The sequence below is a fragment of the Heterodontus francisci genome, chromosome 9 (assembly GCF_036365525.1).
Source record: "Heterodontus francisci isolate sHetFra1 chromosome 9, sHetFra1.hap1, whole genome shotgun sequence".
Classification (NCBI taxonomy): domain Eukaryota; kingdom Metazoa; phylum Chordata; class Chondrichthyes; order Heterodontiformes; family Heterodontidae; genus Heterodontus; species Heterodontus francisci.
Genome location: NC_090379.1, coordinates 55,934,240 through 55,949,462, shown reverse-complemented (window position 1 = coordinate 55,949,462; position 15,223 = coordinate 55,934,240). Strand labels below are relative to the sequence as shown.

The 15,223-nt window shown below is 43.6% G+C and overlaps 1 protein-coding gene across 3 annotated transcripts in view; it reads left to right on the top strand.

Annotated features, from left to right (window-relative positions):
• The window catches only part of fermt2 (FERM domain containing kindlin 2), a 143,629-nt gene that overhangs the window by 102,362 nt on the left and 26,044 nt on the right, over nt 1–15,223 (top strand). For all 3 annotated transcript variants that reach the window (XM_068039141.1, XM_068039140.1, XM_068039142.1), the window contains 4 exons: nt 1,970–2,104; nt 2,550–2,599; nt 8,410–8,534; nt 14,322–14,428. In XM_068039141.1, the coding sequence (XP_067895242.1) occupies nt 1,970–2,104; nt 2,550–2,599; nt 8,410–8,534; nt 14,322–14,428 (417 nt within the window). The remainder of the gene's footprint in view (nt 1–1,969; nt 2,105–2,549; nt 2,600–8,409; nt 8,535–14,321; nt 14,429–15,223) is intronic.

Genomic DNA, 15,223 nt, shown 5'->3' with positions numbered 1-15,223 from the left:
CTGAGATGTGTTCAAGAGAATTTCCTTGACCAGTATGTGGACAAAAAAAACAGGCACTTGGAGAAGTTTGAGTTAATTAAGGAGAGCCAGCATGGATTTGTAAAAGGCAGATTGAGCTTGACTAGTTGAAATTTTTTGATAAAGTAACAGAGAAGGTCGATGAAGGGAATTCAGTGGATGGTGTCTATATGGATTTTAAACAAAGTACCACATAAAGGCTGGTTAACAAAATTGAGGGTCAGTTCAGCTTGGATAAGAAAAAAATGGTCTTAAGGAAAGAAAACAGTGAGTCATGGTAAGTGGCTGTTTTTCAGACTGGAGGGTGGTAGACAATGGTGTTCCGCAAGGGTCAGTGCTGGGACCACTGCTTTTTTTGATTTATATATAAATGACTTCATATTGGAATACAGAGTAAAATTTCAAAATTTGTCGATACCAAGCTTGGAGTTGTGGCAAACAGTGAGGATAGTAACAATCGACTGCAACAGAACATAGGCTAGCAGAATGGGCAGACAAGTGACAGATGGAATTTAATACAGAGGCAATGCATTTTGGCAGAGGGTTAGGGAGAGGCAACATAGACTTAATGGCACAGTTCCAAAGAGGACAGGGAGACCTTGAGGTCCGTGTGCATAGTTGATTGAAGGTCGCAGGACATATTGAGAGAGTAATTAACAAAGCAAATGGGATCTTGAGCTTCATAAATAGTTATTGAGTACAAAAGCAGGGAAGTTATGCTGAACTTTTATAAAGCTCTGGTTAGGCCATAACTAGAGTATTGCGCCGTCTGGTCACCAGACTTTAGGAAGAATATGCAGGTCCTTGAGAGGGTGCATAGGAGATTTACCAGAGCGGTTCCAGGGTTGAGGGATTTTTAGCTACAATGTTAGGTTGGAGAAGCTGGGTTGTTCTTGGAGCAAAGGAGATTTAAGGGAGATCTGAACAAGGTGTGCAAGATTATGACTGGGTTAGATAAGGTAGGCAAAGAAAATCTGTCTCATTAGCTATTTGTGCAAGGACTAGGGGACATAGATTTAAGGTTTTACGGCAAGAAATGCAGAGGGGATATGAAGAAGAACTTTTTTTACACAGCAAGTGGTAATAACCTAGAGCTCGCTGTCTGTCTGAGGCTGGTGAAACAGAGAAGATGAATGATTTCAAACGAAAATTGGATGGGCACTTGAAGGAAATAAACTTGCAGGGCTACGGGGATAGAGCAGGGAAGTGGAACTGACTAAATTGCTCTACAGAGAACCAGTATGGACTCAGTGGGCCGAATTGCCTCCTTATGTGCTGTTCTGACTCTCATCCACAGTTATTGGGTCATTTTCCACATGTGTGGCACCTAGCTGTACCTGTCCATCAACTCTTACAATTATCCAGCCATCTGTGTCCTGCTGTCTGGAATTGCCTCTCTGAACCTTTCCACATTGGTTTCTTAGTTTAAAAAAAAAATCGATACCTAGTTCTTCAACTCAAACCTTGGTCCCTAATCTCTCTCTCCTCCTGACCTAGTTACAGGCACAATATAAATGAAAGTTTTTCATATGCGCACAATTTTTATTGCACTCGTAAAACATTTATATAGCATCTATCATGACCTCTGGACATCCCATAGCACGTCCTAGCCAATGAAGTACATTTGAAGTTTAATCACTGGTGTAATGTAGGGAGATTTGCATAAAATGCCAAGAGGCTACATCTGAGTCAAGGCTGCCGTCTAGTAGACTAGCATTACTCATGACTAATGTTTAAAGTGATAACCATCAGAAGCTTTACATAATAAAGTACTGTACTATGAAATCGTGCCTCCTGATGAAGGTAATAGAGATGTCCCTTTCTCTCATTATTTTGCCTAAAAATATTGTATAGCTTCGAATGAGTTAGGATGGTTTTTTAAAAAAAAAAAGTAATAGCAAAGTTGCTTGTTTCAACAACTTGCACCAAGTTGTAATGTTTTTCCCCCCAGTATCACATCAACAAATTGTCCATTATGTCATCTGAGAACCACATGAACAACAGTGAAAAAGAAGTGGATGAAGTAGATGCAGCCCTATCAGATTTGGAGATTACTTTGGAAGGTGGCAAAACATCAACTATTCTGGTATGTAAAATCATATGTAATTTTTAGCTTGTGATTCAGTTAACAAATCTGTTGTAATTCAATTAAGTTGCCATGATTGGATTATACAAACACTGCCTGGTACCTAGAAACATCCAGCACATTGACAGCTAGCTGAGTCACTTGTGCACCATTGTGAGAATGAGCTGTAGGGAAAATCAAACGCAATACTTCTGTGGTGCATAAGCTGCTTCCTGTTAGAATTCCTGATGTGTGTTGCATTAGAAGTGTTTTGCCTATTCTAGAATCCCTCCTTGCTAATAATTGTGCCTTTAACCTATTAGTCCGACAACCATTTGGCATATTCTGTTATATAACCAAAGAATGCAAATACTGTAGTGAATTGCATTTTTTTTAAAGTAGTGAACAATGGATTTTATTGTGCTATCAAATTCGACTATTAACTCAGAACTTATTCTTGTTTTAGGGTGATATCACTTCTATTCCTGAATTGGCTGACCATATAAAAGTTTTCAAGTAAGTTTTTTTTTTTTTTTTTTTTTTTTTTTTTTTGTTCACATTTTCCAAGTCTGCTTCTCCCTTTTGAATCCTTCCCTTTTCCACTTGTTCTCTTCACTTTTTTTCACTTTCTGAGAAGGGGTTTGTGCACTTAAATCCTATCACCCTTTGAGTGGCTTTCTTAGACAATGCAAATCCGTTCTCTTTCTGGAGGCTGGTGAGCAGATAAAACTTGTAGAAGGTTGGCTGATAGAATGTCTGTCCCCATTTGTGATCGGACTGAGATGTTAGAGGGCCAGCTGTGGGGGTGGGAAACCCTGCTTGCCTCACAAGCAGCCACACAAGGTATTGAAAGGCCTGCCAAAGAGTGTCCACATCATGACTGAAAGTATGGACGCATCCATTCCATCTTGTGTACTTTCATCTTGCATGACATCACCACTCTGCAGTCTACCTTGGAGCATGTGGCCAGCTCCATACACACTCAGTTGGATGCTGACAACAGGAGTTGATGGTTACCAACCTTTGCACTGCTGCTGAAGTTTATATGGCTGTCATCCAGCCTCTTCAGAACCAAATAGATGAGTTTTAAAGGTGTCACTCACCTTCTGCAGTCTGCTCTCCTCAGCTAAGTGGGACTGATGAACCTTAGCCCCACAGGAGTTGTAATGGGATCAGTAGGTGTTGCTCTCTTGGGTATCAGCACAACTGCTCCCTCACAACCCCCTCAACCAATACCTGTCATAGTATCAGAAAGCCAGCTGAGTGAGACTGCCCGTGCAACAGTCTGAAGACAGACTTTTCGGCTCGAGCTCCAAGAAGTTACTGGCGACAAGTATCCTAAGCAATAGCAGCTTTCTATCAGCTTTGCTGAACCACTAGTGGAGCACGGTGTAGGAGTAGTAGCGTTAGTAAACATTTTAGAAAGGGCATCAGAGGCTGACAGTTGGATGAGAGATGAATTCGAAGCCATTATTGTGTTTGACAATTATTACCTTTATCGCATTTGGCACTTTTGTCTGCAGTGTCGCTTTTGAGTTTGCAGCACACTACAGTGATGGAGCATATTGTAACTAGCCTCCAGACTTATCCTGGCATCTAAACCTTTCCAAAGTACTGTAGTATGCTCAGTGATGGTCTTTGCGATCCTTTGGCACTGATTTATACCTGAGCTGTTCAAGCATGGTAAGGTTGTAGAGGGGCGTCATCAGCCATCTGTGCAAGGCAAACTCCTGTCCCCAAGCAATCATCCTTTGCATTACTGGAAGGGTGAAATAGTAGGAATGGATCAACGGCTGCCTTTTGAAACAAGCAAAGATTTGACCTTTCTGCAATGATCCCACACCAACTGGACATTAATTGAATGTTGGCCTTTTCTGTTGAAAACAGCTGATGCCTTAATGGCTACATGAGTGTTGGCATCCATGTTTGACCCTGGCAAATAGGGCATTGGTGACTGGCTTGATGCAGTTCTGCACTGCATACTGGGAGGTATGGGTGATGGCGCATATAAGTTACATGTGGTTGGTAACTTGACAGCAACTGGAAAAGTATAGCCACCTGATCCAGCAAGCAGAAGGTCCTTTTGCAGGAGGCTGCAGGGATCAGTGACATCCCGCTGTATGAAACACAGCCTTCTGATTTAGTGCTCTTCACTCAAATCCAGAAAAGTGACTCTTGGCCAATAGACACTGTGGTCTGGGTAAAGCCTTCTACTAGCAGACCCATCATATGTCATCAAACCATCCACTGCATGTTCTAGTTGTTCCAACCACCATAATCCTAAGGTCATCTAAAACTGCGCCAGTCTCCAACCTTGCACCGTCCCTTTGACCCATCACCCCTGTGCTCACTGGCTGGCCACTGACTTACACTGGCCTCCAGTTGAGCAAAGCTTTGTTTTTTTTTATATTCTCATCCTTGTTTTCAAATCCCTCCATGGCCAGTCAACACCCCTTTTTTTATTTCCCCCGCCCATGCCCCAAATCTCCTGTAGCCTCCTTCAGCCCTCAGATCTCTACTCCTCTGATTTTTTTTTTTTAAGCATATTCACACATTTAATTGCTCCACCATTGGCAGCGATGCCTTCAGCTGCTGAGGTCCTAAGCTCTGGAATTCTCTTCCTAAATCTCCCTCTCCCTCTCCTTTTTAAGAAGCTCCTTTAAAATATGTTTCTTTGATCAAGTTTTTGGTCAAAAAATTGTTATTAGGACAGAAAACAGCGATTCATGGTAAATGGTTGTTTTATGAACTGGAGGATGTATTGGTGTTGGAGTGGTGTTTCCCAAGGGTCAGTGCTAGGACCATTGCTTTTTTTATGCTATATTAAAAATAACTTAGATCTTGGATTAAAAAGTAGAATTTCAAAATTTGCTGATGCTGCCAGACTTGGAGTGATACGAACTGCCTACAACAGGATGTAGATAGGCTAGCAGAATGGGCAGACAAGTGTCGGATGGAATTTAATGCAGACAAGTATGAGGTGATTCATTTTGCAGAAGGGATAGGGTAAGGCAATATAGACTATATGGCACAGTTGTAAAGAGTTTGAAGGAACATAGGGACCTGGGGGTGCATATGCAATGATCTTTGAAGGTGGCAGGACATATTGAGAGTGGTTAGCAAAGCATATGGGATCTTGGGCTTCATAAGTAGAAGCATAAGGTACAAAAGCTGTGAATTTATGCTGAGCCTTTTATAAAGCTCTGGTTAGGCCTCAACTAAAGTATTGCGTCCAGTTCTGATCACCTCACTTTAGGAAGGATGTGAGGGTCCATGAAAGGGTGCAGAAGAGATGGTCCAAGGATGGGGAATTTTAGTTGCAAGGTTAGGTTGGAAAAGCTGGGGTTGTTTTCCCTGGAGCAAAGGAAATTGAGGGCAGATTTAATAGAGGTGTACAATATTATGACAGACTTGGATAAGTTGGACAAGGAAAAACTGTTCCCATTAACTGATGGTACAAGGACTAGGGGACACTGAAGGTTTTGGGCAATGTAAGGGGGTTGTGAGAACTTTTTTACGCAGCAAGTGGTAATGAGCTGGAACTTGCTGCCTACAAGGATGGTGGAAGTGGGGCTGATCAATGATTTCAAAAGGAAATTGGATGGGCACTTGAAGGAAATAAACTTTCAGGGCTACGGGGATCGAGCAGGGAAATGGGATTGACTGGATTGTTCCGCAGAGAGCTGGCATGGACCCGATGAGCCGAATTGCCTCCTATGTCGTAAATGATTCTATGACTCTCTAACTCATCTGAACTACTATCTTGTGTGACTCAGTGTCAAATTTGGATAAGGTACCTGTGAAGCTACATTTACTATATTTTTAAAGGTGATTTATAGATATTATTGCTGGTGCTCAGTTTTTTAGTTTAGTTTAGTTTAGAGATACAGCACTGAAACAGGCCCTTCGGCCCACCGAGTCTGTGCCGACCATCAACCACCCATTTATACTAATCCTACACGAATCCCATATTCCTACCACATCCCCACCTGTCCCTATATTTCCCTACCACCTACCTACACTAGGGGCAATTTATAATGGCCAATTTACCTATCAACCTGCAAGTCTTTGGAGTTTTCTCCAAATGTTTATCCGAAGCAACAAAGCAGAACTGGCACCTGTAATGTACTGAGAGCTTAATCAGGGTAAGTTCTTCTTCTTTGGCCTCCTTGTCTCGAGAGACAATGGATAAGCGCCTGGGGGTGGTCAGTGGTTTGTGAAGCAGCGCCTGGAGTGGCTATAAAGGCCAATTCTAGAGTGACAGGCTCTTCCACAGGTGCTGCAGATAAAATTTGTTGTCGGGGCTGTTACACAGTTGGCTCTCTCCTTGCGCTTCTGTCTTTTTTCCTGCCAACTGCTCAGTCTTTTCGACTCACCACACTTTAGCCCCGCCTTTATGGCTGCCCTCCAGCTCTGGCGATCACTGGCAACTGACTCCCACAACTTGTGATCAATGTCACAGGACTTCATGTCGCATTTGCAGACATCTTTAAAGCGGAGACATGGACGGCCGGTGGGTCTGATACCAGTGACGAGCTCGCTGTACAATGTGTCCTTGGGGATCCTGCCATCTTCCATGCAGCTCACATGGCCAAGCCATCTCGAGTGCTGTTGGCTCAGTAGGCTGTACATGCTGGGGATGTTGGCCACCTCGAGGTCTTCTGTGTTGGAGATATGGTCCTGATGCCAAGGATTCTCCGGAGGCAGCGAAGATGGAATGAATTGAGACGTCACTCTTGGCTGACGTACGTTGTCCAGGCCTCGCTGCCATAGAGCAAGGTACTGAGGACACAGGCTTGATACACTCAGACTTTTGTGTTCCGTGTCAGTGTGTCATTTTCCCTTACTCTCTTGGCCGGTCTGGACATAGTGGAAGCCTTTCCCATGTGCTTGTTGATTTCTGCATCGAGAGACAGGTTACTGGTGATAGTTGAGCCTAGGTAGGTGAACTCTTGAACCACTTCCAGAGCGTGGTCGCCGATCTTGATGGATGGAGCATTTCTGACGTTCTGTCCCATGATGTTCGTTTTCTTGAGGCTGATGGTTAGACCAAATTCATTGCAGGCAGCCGCAATCCTGTTGATGAGTCTCTGCAGACACTCTTCAGTGTGAGATGTTAATGCAGCATCGTCAGCAAAGAGGAGTTCCCTGATGAGGACTTTCCGTACTTCGGTCTTCGCTCTAAGATGGGCAAGGTTGAACAACCTACCACCTGATCTTGAGTGGAGGAAAATTCCTTCTTCTGAAGACTTGAACGCGTGTGAGAGCAGCACGGAGAAGAAGATCCCAAACAGTGTAGGTGCAAGAACACAGCCCTGTTTCACGCCACTCAGGATAGGAAAGGAAAGGGAGCTTAATCTGGGTAAGTAAAGCAAAAGAAAAAACAAAGAAGCAATCTCTAAGCTGAAAAATGCTTTGCAAATCCATGAAGCATAATAGTACACGGCTTCCTATAACTGGAGTGTCCCTTTAGTATTTCTTGCAGTCACAGCCCCCTAGATTTTATTGAGTGGCTAGCACTTTTGACCACCCCAGTTAAAATTGCATCAGGGTCCTGATGACATCACAGGATCCCAGTTTGCAACCATTCATGAGGCACCAACCTACTTCCAGGTTGATGCTTCAACCAGCTAAATGGATGTCAGAGTTAAAAATGGCCAGTGGGAATGGGTGGTAAGTCAAAATACTCAATTGTCAAAGCTGCTCCCAGTTCCCAATGAACATATTGGGTTAAAATCCCCCCTCCATGGTTTCCCTTGTTCTTATTGTCCTACAATTAAACATGTTGTAGATCTCCATTAACAGTAGGAGCACTTGAATAGTTTCCAAGAGCAAGTTGATGAATTTGCTTTTTTTGGTATAAGGAGTACACTTCACTCCAGTACCCAGGGGGGCAATCACTCAATACTGAGTAGCAACTTCAATATTTGCATTTGGGAGGCTAAGCCTTATCCAGGTCCTTTCGCAATCTTAATGTCCTTTCCAGAAGCCTATGAAGCACAAAAACATTGTAAAGCTCTGGAATCTATTTCTATTCATGTAGAAGAATATTTTTTCCTTTTCAAAACAGTCACTTAAATGGAGCATTTAATCAGAGGAGAGGATGTCGGCTGTGCAAAGAAAATGTCATTTTTTGAATGGAGGGTTTATTTTGATGTTGCATCAAATTCAAATTCTTTGCAATAATACTGACTTCACCTGACTACAGGAAATAAATATAGACCGTGCTTTGTGAGGCTAAAGTTACAAAACCATTGTTCAACTTATTTTGCTGTGAACAAGTGGGATTTTTTTCTAAAAAGTATATATTTTTTTACCTCCTGTAGACCAAAGAAATTAACACTCAAAGGTTACAAGCCATATTGGTGCACATTTAAAGACACATCCATTTCCTGCTATAAAAGCAAAGATGAATCCCATGGACCTCCAGCTCATCAGATGAATTTGCGAGGTAAGGGCTAACGTTTAGTGCGCCAAAATACAGTGGCATCCAGTATCTGCTGGAGAGGGTAACAAAGTATGCCAATTGGAGGAAGTAATAGTGCTCTCATTGTAAGGTGGAACAAGTGATGTAGGCCCAGAGCAACGCAAGTTACCGTGGATCAGAACCAGATGTGTCTGGAAGTGAATGGTGGACATATACCCATCCCTCCTTCTCCTGCCTCCTTCCAGCATCCATCTCCTAAGGATTCTAAAGCAAATTTATTTTTGGCAAAACAGCTAAGGGAGTGGCAGGAGAGTTGGGAGGTATAGAATATAGTACAGTACAGGCCCTTCAGCCCACGGTGTTGTGCCGACCCTTTAACCTACTCCAAGATCAAACTACCTACATACCCTTCATTCTACTATCATTCATGTACCTATCCAAGAGTTGCTTAAATGTCCCTAATATATCTGCTTCTACTACCACCGCTGGCAGTGCATTCCACGCACCCACCACTCTGTGTAAAGAACCTACCTCTGACATCTCCCTGAAACCTTTCTCCAATCACCTTAAAATTATGCCCCCTAGTGATAGCCCTTTCCGCCCTGGGAAAAAGTCTCTGGCTATCCACTCTATCTATGCCTCTCATCATCTTGTACCCCTCTATCAAGTCACCTCTCATCCTTCTTCGCTCCAGTGAGAAAAACTCTAGCTCCCTCAACCTTTTCTTCGTAAGACATGCCCTCCAGTCCAGGCAGAATCCTGGTAAATCTCCTCTGCACCCTCTCTAAAGCTTCCACATCCTTCCTATAATGAAGCGACCAGAACTGAACACAATATTCCAAATGTGGTCCAACCAGGGCTTTATAGAGCTGTAGCATAAGCTCGCAGCTCTTAAACTCAATCCCCCTGTTAATAAAAGCCAACACACCATACGCCTTCTTAACAACCCTATCAACTTGGGTGGCAACTTTGAGCGATCTATGGACATGGACCCCAAATCCCTCTGTTCCTCCACACTACCAAGAATCCTGTCTTTAAGCCTGTATTCTGCATTCAAATTTGACCTTCCAAAATGAATCACTTCACACTTTTCCAAGTTGAACTCCATCAGCCCAGCTCTGCATCCTGTCAATGTCCCGTTGCAACCTACAACAGCCTTCCACACTATCCACAACTCCAGCAACCTTCGTGTCATCGGCAAACTTGCTAACCCAGCCTTCCAGTTCCTCATCCAAGTCATTTATAAAAATCACAAAGAGCAGAGGTCCCAGAACAGATCCTTGTGGAATACCACTGGTCACCGAGCTCCAGGCTGAATACTTTCCATCTACTACCACCCTCTGTCTTCTATGGGCCAGCCAATTTTGTATCCAGACAGCCAACTTTCCCTGTATCCCATGCCTCATTACTTTCTGAATGAGCCTACCATGGGGAACCTTATCAAACGCCTTGCTAAAATCCATATACACCACATCCACTGCTCTTCCTTCATCAATGTGTTTTGTCACAACTTCAAAGAATTTAATAAGGCTTGTGAGGCATGACCTGCCCCTCACAAAGCCATGCTGACTGTCTCTAATCAAACCATGCTTTTCCAAATAATCATAAATCCTATCTCTCAGAATCCTCTCCAATAATTTGCCCACTACCGACGTAAGACTGACTGGTCTATAATTCCCAGGGTTGTCCCTATTCCCTTTCTTGAACAAGGGAATAACATTTGCCACCCTCCAATCATCTGGTACTACTCCAGTGGACAGTGAGGACACAAAGATCATCGCCAAAGGCGCGGCAATCTCTTCCCTCGCTTCCCGTAATATCCTTGGGTATATCCCGTCTGGCCCCGGGGACTTATCTGTCCTCATATCATTCAAGATTTTCAGCACATCCTCCCTCTTAACATCAACCTGTTCGAGCATATCAGCCTGTTTCACGCTGTCCTCACAAACGACCGGGTCCCCCTCACTAGTGAATACTGAAGCAAAGTATTCATTTTAGGACCTCCCCTACCTCCTCCGACTCCAGGCACAAGTTCCCTCCACTATCCCTGATCGGCCCTACCCTCACTCTGGCCATCCTCTTGTTCCTCACATAAGTGTAGAATGCCTTGGCGGGTAGGATTAAGGAAAATCCCAAGACTTTTTCATGTCCCCTTCTAGCTCTCCTAAGTCCATTCTTCAGTTCCTTCCTGGCTACCTTGTAACCCTCCAGAGCCCTGTCTGATCCTTGCTTCCTCAACCTTAAGTAAGCTTCCTTCTTCCTCTTGACTAGCTGTTCCACATCTCTTGTCATCCAAGGATCCTTCACCCTACCATCCCTTCCTTGCCTCATCAGGACAAACCTATCCAGCAGTCGCAGCAAGTGCTCCCTAAACAACCTCCACATTTCTGTCGTGCATTTCCCTGAGAACATCTGTTCCCAATTTATGCTCCCCAGTTCCTGCCTAATAGCATTGTAATTCCCCCTCCCCCAATTAAATATTTTCCCATCCCGTCTGCTCCTGTCCCTCTCCATGACTATAGTAAAGGTCAGGGAGTTGTGATCACTATCACCGAAATGCTCTCCCACCGAGAGATCTGCCACCTGGCCTGGTTCGTTGCCAAGCACCAAGTCCAACATAGCCTCCCCTCTAGTCGGCCTATCTACATATTGAGTCAGGAAACCTTCCTGGACACACCTGACAAAAACTGCTCCATCCAAACTATTTGCACTAAGGAGGTTCCAATCAATATTAGGGAAGTTGAAGTCACCCATGACAACAACCCTGTTACTTCTACACCTTTCCAAAATCTGCCTCCCAATCTGTTCCTCCGTGTCTCTGTTGCTATTGGGGGGTCTATAGAAAACTCCCAATAAAGTGACTGCTCCTTTCCTGTTTCTGACTTCCACCCATAATGACTCAGTAGACAAACCCTCCTCGACGACCTCCCTTTCTGCAGCTGTGATACTATCCCTGATTAGCAATGCCACTCCCCCACCTCTTTTACCTCCCTCCCTATTCCATTTGAAACATTTAAACCCCGGAACATCCAACATCCATTCCTGCCCCTGTGATATCCAAGTCTCCGTAATGGCCACAACATCGTAGCTCCAAGTACTGATCCATGCTCTAAGTTCATCACCCTTATTCCTGACACTTCTTGCGTTAAATTAGACACACTTCAACCCATAATACTGGCTGCAACTTTGCCCTGTCAACTGTCGAACCTTCCTCACAGACTCTCTGCACTCTGTATCTGCCTGTTCAACAGCTACCCCATCCACTGATCCGTAGCTCCGGTTCCCATCCCCCTGCCAAACTAGTTTAAACCCTCCCGAAGAGCTCTAACAAACCTCCCGCCCAGGATATTGGTGCCCCTCCAGTTCAGATGCAACCCGTCCTTCTTGTACAGGTCCCACCTTCCCCAGAAGGTATCCCAATGATCCACATACCTGAAGCCCTCCCTCCTACACCAGCTCTGAAGCCACGTGTTCAGCTGCACTCGCTCTCTGTTTCTAGCCTCACTAGCACGTGGCACCGGTATCAATCCTGAGATTACTACTCTGCTCGTCCTGCCTTTTAGCTTCCAACCTAACCCCTTATATTCGCTTTTCAAGTCCTCATCCCTTTTAGCTATGTCATTGGTACCGATGTGTACCACAACCTCTGGCTGCTCCCCCTCCCCCTTAAGAGTCCTGTATTCTCGATCCGAGACATCCCTGACCCTGGCACCCGGGAGGCAACATACCATCCGGGAGTCTCGTTCACGACCACAGAATCTCGTATCACTATCGCTCTCCTATTCTCCCCCCTTCCCTTCTGAGCCACAGAGCCAGGCTCAGTGCCAGAGACCTGGCCGCTGTGGCTTTCCCCTGGTAGGTTTCCCCCCACCGCCCACCCCCCAACCGTATCCAAAACGGTATACTTATTATTGAGGGAAACGGCCACAGGGGATTCCTGCACTGTGCGCCTATTGCCTTTCCCTCCCCTGACAGTCACCCAACTACCTTTATCCTGTAACTTAGGTGTCACTACTTCCCTATAACTGCTCGCTATCACCCCCTCAGCCTCCTGAATGATCTGAAGTTCATCCAACTCCAGTTCCCTAACGCGGTCTGTGAGGAGCTGGAGTTGGGTGCACTTCTCACAGGTGAAGTCAGCAGGGACACAAGTGGTGACCCTTACCTCCCACATCCTGAAAGAGGAGCATGCAACTGTCCGAGCTTCCATCCCCTCTGCTCTAAATTGACAACAGAGATTTAAAAAAAATAAATAAATAAGGGAAAACCTTACCAAACCCTCCACACAAGAGTCCTTTTTTTTGGTTAGAGGAGGAGGATGGGTGGGAGATACTATACGTGTAGTGTTTCAGGTTTAGCCACTGCCCGAATATATAAGTTTACGTACCCAGCAGTCCCCGTGTCCGCCAAATCGCGAGGTAAGTACTTAATACTGAAACTTACCTTCCCAGCTGCCCCCTGGCTCGCACTATCGCTGATCCTTTTCCAGTTGTGGAAAACCAACCACAGCCATTTATCCAGGTTAACCGTGCTCTGATGCCTTTCAAATGCTGTCTCTGGTTCAGACCATAAATGCGATCGAGGAACAGTATATCCCTTGATATCCTTGCTTAACAAAAATCTATCAATCTCCGTCTTAAATTTCAGTTAATTCAGCATCCACAGCCTTTTGGGACAGAGTTCAGAATTCTAATTGTGCCATATTGTAGTTATTTTCCCAAGTGCTCCCCCCTTCAAGTAATGGGATGTATCTTGCAAAGGATTTCTCTCCCCATTTTACGTGGGCCTCTGGATGCTTCCAGTAAACTAAAATTAGTGATTTAGTAAAATCTGTTATGGAGGAAGATTTCTTGTGATAACTATTTGTAGCAAAGTCACTTTACTCCTCTGCCCTCCTGCACTGCTCTTGTACTTCAAGTTATCCAAACTTCTGCTACCTGTATCCTACCTTGCCAAGTCCTCAGTGGTCTACATTGGCTCCCAGTCCCTAAACACCTCAGTTTAAAAAAAATTCTCATCCTTTTTGTTTAAATCCCTGCAAGCTTCACACCCCTTCCCGATTTCTGTCACCTCAAGCACTTCAAAACCCCTCTACGCACCCACCCCCACCAACCATTCTTCCTACTCAAGCCCACATGCATTCCATGCCTTAACCCTACCATTGATAGTTGTACCTTTTGCTGCCTAGAAACCACATTCTGGAATTCCACGAATAAATGCCTCTGCCTCTCCACCTTTTTTTTTTCTCTTGAAAGTCACCTCTCCGACTAAGCTTTTAGTAGGCACCACTCTCAGTATCTCCTTTTGACTCAGTGTTCATTATTTCCTTGCACCTCTATGAAATGTCTGTGGAATGTGTTTCTATGCTAAAGATGCAAATTGTTTCTGTTCTTCACTGCATCACAATGTACCCATACATGCAAGTGTTAGTTTTACCTACCGTTTTGCTCACCAAGAACGGAACTGGCATTCACCTAGCATGTTGGAGAAGGGACTCTACAAAGAAGAGTAGATCATGAACATTTGGGACAGAATTTTATTTATTCTATTGGATTAAGAAATGGTATTTAAGGAATATGCAGGAGGTTTTTTCAAAAGTGAGGCCTGAATTACTATTCCGGATTTGATATTAAACTGGACAATAAGCATTTCAAATATTCAGTTGGATTTTGTAATGAACTGATGGATTGATTAGACACTAGTTGCCTACAGTTAGTGAAGCTGTAAGTTAGATGTTTCAAAAGTATGCCATATTTATGCACTTGAGCATAAGCTACTATAGGTGATTTCTGCTATAATTTGATGAAACAGGTTGTGAGGTGACCCCTGATGTAAACATATCTGGTCAAAAATTCAATATCAAGTTGCTGATACCAGTGGCAGAGGGAATGAATGAAATCTGGCTCCGTTGTGATAATGTAAGTACTAATCTTGCATTTATCATTATTTTTCAGAATCCAAAAGAAACTTACTGTTATGAATAATGTTTCCCTTGATTTAATGTGAACATATATCCAGGAAGAAAATGTAAATTAACACTAATCCTGAAGTCAACACAAATCCTGTACCTTAAATTCTGATATTCTGGAAAATAATTAATTTTAATATAACTTAGTTTCTGTTTTATTTCCAGTGTGTCTGTGATTGTGACTGCTTTAGTTAGTAAAATATTGAATAAATACGATTAACTTTAACACATGCTTACCAGTTGTATCCTACTTGATCATGACACTTGGTATACACTGATAGGAATGTTGATGTAACTTTCGAAAAAGATTCATTTTAACCTTTTAAGAGTACAGCGGTACCTTGCAACAAGAGAACGTCGTAACCCCAAAAAACATTTTTAAGCAAAATGTTTTCCCTTCCCCTCAATTCAGTATTCTTGCGACACTGTTGTCCTCTTATCCTAACCTTTCAAAATTAAATATGATGCAGGCGAAGTATTTCAGTGGTTAAATCACAAAGATTAGTGGATTGGCAAATATCACCGAAAAATGGGTAGGTCATCAACCATAGTCCCAAACATTCTGAAAAATCCCGTAATCCCAAGTAATAGAAGTAGAATTTGACTTCCTGTATCATCATCATCCAGTGGCCCTAATTACGCACTGACAAAATTATGGAACTTAATCCACAACAGTTAAAATCCTTGAATTTGTGTAATTAAAATGAAGTTTGGTTTACTCTGTTAGAGTAATAGTGATTATGTT